This window comes from Cebus imitator, unplaced genomic scaffold, assembly GCF_001604975.1.
Source record: "Cebus imitator isolate Cc_AM_T3 unplaced genomic scaffold, Cebus_imitator-1.0 Scaffold102, whole genome shotgun sequence".
Classification (NCBI taxonomy): Eukaryota; Metazoa; Chordata; class Mammalia; order Primates; family Cebidae; genus Cebus; species Cebus imitator.
Genome location: NW_016107417.1, coordinates 1,471,301 through 1,475,570, shown reverse-complemented (window position 1 = coordinate 1,475,570; position 4,270 = coordinate 1,471,301). Strand labels below are relative to the sequence as shown.

General features: G+C 55.9%; 1 protein-coding gene across 2 annotated transcripts; it reads left to right on the top strand.

Annotated features, from left to right (window-relative positions):
* The first annotated feature begins 417 nt into the window (after nt 1-417).
* On the top strand, nt 418-2,529 carry CUNH11orf86 (chromosome unknown C11orf86 homolog). 2 transcript variants are annotated; one of them, XM_017536989.2, is made up of 2 exons: nt 418-810; nt 1,685-2,499. In XM_017536989.2, the coding sequence occupies exons 1-2, from the start codon at nt 535-537 to the stop codon at nt 1,754-1,756; spliced, it is 348 nt and encodes a 115-aa protein (XP_017392478.1). In that variant the 5' UTR covers nt 418-534; the 3' UTR covers nt 1,757-2,499. The 2 variants fall into 2 exon arrangements, with proteins under 2 accessions (XP_017392478.1, XP_017392477.1); XM_017536988.2 differs by having other exon boundaries at nt 419-810; nt 1,682-2,529.
* Nucleotides 2,530-4,270: the final 1,741 nt, after the last annotated feature.

Genomic DNA, 4,270 nt, shown 5'->3' with positions numbered 1-4,270 from the left:
CAGGCGTGAGCCACCATGCCTGGCCTTTTTTTTTGAGATGGAGTCTCACTCTGTCACCCAGGCTGGTATGCAATGGCCCGATCTCAGCTCACTGCAACCACTGTCTCCTGGGTTCATTTGATTCTCCTGCTTCAGCCTCCCAAGTAGCTGGGATTACAGGCGCATGACACCACGTCCAGCTGATTTTTGTATTTTTAGTAGAGACAGGGTTTCACCATGTTGGCCAGGATGGTCTCGAACTCTTGACCTCGTGATCCATCCACCTCGGCCTCCCAAAGTGCTGGGATTACAGGCACGAGCCATTGCACCTGGCCGGCCTTCACTCCCTGACTCAGAAGGTGGGGTGGCAGTGGTGAGGTGACTCAGGGATGCTTGGCCCTGTGGCCTGCCCTTTGATTTATGAAAACCACCTCAGCAGCACCAACCTTTGTCCCCAGCTGATCTCTTATCAGATGGGTGGAGGCACTGGGGTGCCTCAGAGAGCTAGTGTCTTGCTGAGGGTGGGAGCATCCTGTACTTGCAGCCTCTGGAGCTATGGGACCAGGGCTGCGAAGCCAGTCCTTTCGAGGGCCCCGACCCTCCTATGGAAAGCTGCAGGAACCCTGGGGGAGGCCCCTGGAGGGCCAATTCCACCGGGTGCTGAGCCTCAGAGAGAGGCGTGAGAAGTCCAGGTCCCAGGGCCTCGACAGAGGCACAGAAGGGCCAGATGCCGCTGATCAGGAGCAGCTGCCAGGTAGCCTGGGGGATACAGAGCAGCTGATCCAAGCCCAGCAAAGAGGCAGCCGGAGGTGGCTGAGGTGGTACCAACAGGTATGGCTGCGGGCTGAAGGATGGAGGGTGCCACAGCAGGTGGGTGGGGATTTCAGGGCAGCAAAGGTTCAGAGGGAGAGCCATCTGGGGCTGTGTACTTAGATGACAACCGAGTAGCCTGGAGGTGAGGGTGCAGAGAGAGATGCCCCAGAGGCATCTGAGGCATCAGATGGGCCCTGAAGGCATTTGGGATTTATCCCATAGGTGCCGGGGAGCCACTGAAGGTTTTTTTTTTTTTTTGAGACGGAGTTTCGCTCTTGTTACCCAGGCTGGAGTGCAATGGCGCGATCTCGGCTCACCGCAACCTCCGCCTCCTGGGTTCAGGCAATTCTCCTGCCTCAGCCTCCTGAGTAGCTGGGATTACAGGCATGCACCACCATGCCCAGCTCATTTTTTGTATTTTTAGTAGAGACGGGGTTTCACCATGTTGACCAGGATGGTCTCGATCTCTTGACCTCGTGATCCACCCGCCTCGGCCTCCCAAAGTGCTGGGATTACAGGCTTGAGCCACCGCGCCCGGCCTGCCACTGAAGGTTTTAGAGGAGGAGGGTGATATGGTAAGAGCTGTTTTTAGCTGATTAATCTGACAGTATGTTGGACAGGGGAATGGAGCAGGAGGCAAGGAGGTCAGTCAGTACAACTTCCCGGGAAGTACACTGTGTGACCTTCTCACCCCAGGGAAAAGGGGACATCCAGACCCCTTTGCGAGGAGCTGCCGGCTTCTGGTCCCTGCCTCCTTCCTCTAAGAGAAAGGGTCATGAATGAGCGGTGTTTCTCTCCCTGGGGTCTACCCCCACCTCGTGGCTGTGGGTGGAACAACAGCCAAGCCCACCACTCAGCCCGTGGGACCTCCCCCACCTCTGTCTTCCAGCAGGTAAAGAGAAGGTGGGAAAGCTTTGTCACCATCTTCCCCAGCGTGACTCTGAGTCAGCCGGCCTCCCCATAGCCCACACTGGGCACCATCAGCTAAAGATGCTGGAAGCCATGGTGGCCCCCCTGCTATGCCCGGACCAGCCTGCCATGTCTGCTGATCTACCTACCTCTTCACAGCTCTCTGAACTATGGCTGGGTGGCCCAATGAGGCTTCTGCCACCAGCTCTCTGGAGTCCCATATGGCTGCCCTCTTAGCTGTGGCCCTCCCACCCCAGCAGCTAGCTCTCTTTGAAGACCCCAGCAGGGCCAAAAAGAAGGGGGTTCAGCTCTCTGCCCTCTGGGCTTGGGTAAGGGCCTTGGACTATGATTCTATGAAGGTTTAGAAGGAGCCTGCCCAGAATAGAGGCTGTGGACGCTGCTGCCCCACAAGAGACCAGCCGTCAACTTCCAGGATGGAGCTTGGTGAAGCCAGACCCATGGCTGAGAGGCTCACGGGCGCTGCCTGGTCACTGAACCATGACCCAACTGCCCTTCTGTCAGCTGCTGATGGGGGGCCAGGGCGCAGGTCTCCCTCCCAGATGGTGAGCCCCCTGGGGCAAGGACCACAGCTGGGCAGCCCTGAGGACTGGGTACCCTGTGCTGAAAATCTTTGAACCTCCTGGTGTTCTGATGAAGGAAGCAGGGGAAGCCTTCCCTCCCTATGTGACAGAGGGGGAAACTGAGGCCAAAGATTCTTGCTTTTGGCATCTCTGGCCCCACCCTGCCCCATCCCCTGTCCAGCACTGGAATTGAACACAGTAATAAAGATGCTGAGAAGAAGCCGACGATTGCCCAGTGGCTAACTGGCTGGCTCAGACACCCCACCCCACCCCTGCCGACTCCTGTAAGGCAGGCTAAGCCCAGAGCATCCCAGAATGGTTGGGCAGAGGCACCAGAGACTGGGACACGGTGGGTTCCCCAGCAGGCTGGGCCTTTCCTGCCACTTCTCTGGACCTTTCTCCCTAGAGGGATTGCACCCACCCTGTGCTGACCTCAAGGCCAGCTTCAGAGGATCTGGCTCTCAGTGTCCTGCCTCTGTACTCACCCCACGGGGGCGAGGCTCCTTCTGAAGCTCAGAGAGGTCAAGGGGCTTGCTTCAGGGCTACACAGAAGGGGAGAGTCTGACCCCAAAAAGCCTGAGCTCTTCAAGAGACACTGGTGTTTCTTGCAGGGCCCCTGGGGCTCTGCAGGCTCAAGCAGGCCCAAGGTCAAAGGCGAGAGAGCAGCTAAGCACCCTGGTCCACAATCTGTTCTTGGGGGGCGTTGTCCAGCAGACAGAGACCAGGCCCCATCAGGGCCATTCAGAAACAAGGGGGCCGCTAGGAAAATTTTGTTCCAGGGAGCCTAGGGTGCCCAGCTGGGAAACTGGACAGTGGGAGCCCACCAGAAGCCTTGAGTCCAGCCAGGCTTACGCTTCAGATGCCCTGCTCAGCCTCTTCCGCAGCAGTCCCTCAGGTGCCTCTGGGGAACCCTAGGACTCCAGGGAACAGAATTGAAATTCATAGCTCTGACCCACCTCTCAATGTCTGGAGGAGGAAAATGGGGCCCGGAATGGGACAGGACTTCTCACCCTCCAGGACGCTACCCTCCAACCTCCCAGCCTCTTCATCTTCAGAGAATCTCTAGCCCAACTCCCGGCCATTCCACTTGTCACACTCTGAGCAGTTTGTCAGAGTTATGTGCTTTTTTCTTTCTTTCTCTTTGTTTTTTTTGTTTGTTTTTTTTTTCTTTTTTAAGATGGAATCTCGCTCTGTCACCCAGATGAGTGCAGTGGCGTGATCCTGGCTCACTGCAATCTCCACCTCCCCAGTTCAAGCAATTCTCCTGCCTTAGCCTGGGTTCTCCTGCCTCAGTCTACCTGAGTTGGGACTACGGCCAGGTGCACGCTACCACTCCTGGTTAATTTTTGTATTTTTAGTAGAGATGGAGTTTCACCATGTTGGCCAAGCTGGTCTCAAACTCCTGACCTCAAGCGATCCACCCTCCTTAACCTCCCGAAGTGCTGGGATTATAGATGTGACCCACAGCACCTGGCCTTTTTTCTTCCATTGCACTGAAAGCTCCATGGAGACCTGATCTGTTCCTACCAGGACCCCAGTGCCTAGCTCTGGGCCTGGAACATAGTAGGTGTTAAATGAATTATCATTCAGTGAATGAGGGACTGGCCTGAGGTCACCCAATGAGTTGATGGCTGAGCTGAGCCTGCAGCTTATGGGTCTAGGGGTTCCTGCTCAGACAGAGGAATGCTAGCCTTGTCAGCAGCCCCATCAACAGGGACCACACCTCTGGGGTCCTTGGCCGAGGCTTCCCCCAAAACATTCACATACTCTGGTAGGTTGCTTCCAAAGATGTCCATACCATCTCTCCCACCACAGATGCCCTTTTGCATTGTCTGTCACACCTCTTATAAAGGGTGGAGTCTATGGGGTCCCAAGGTAGGGGGATCTCTGGAGCCCAGGAGTTTGGTGATGTAGTGAGCTGTAATTGTGCCACTACACTACAGCCTGAATGAGATAGCAAGATCCCATCTCTTTTTTTTTTTTTTTTT

What these genes read in the sequence shown, in the direction of transcription:
- CUNH11orf86 (XM_017536988.2), top strand. Translation starts at nt 535, where the DNA reads ATGGGACCAGGGCTGCGAAGCCAGTCCTTTCGAGGGCCCCGACCCTCC. An exon ending in GGCTGAGGTGGTACCAACAG is followed by an intron (nt 811 to 1,681) that starts GTATGGCTGCGG and finishes TCTGTCTTCCAG; the next exon opens with CAGGTAAAGAGAAGGTGGGA.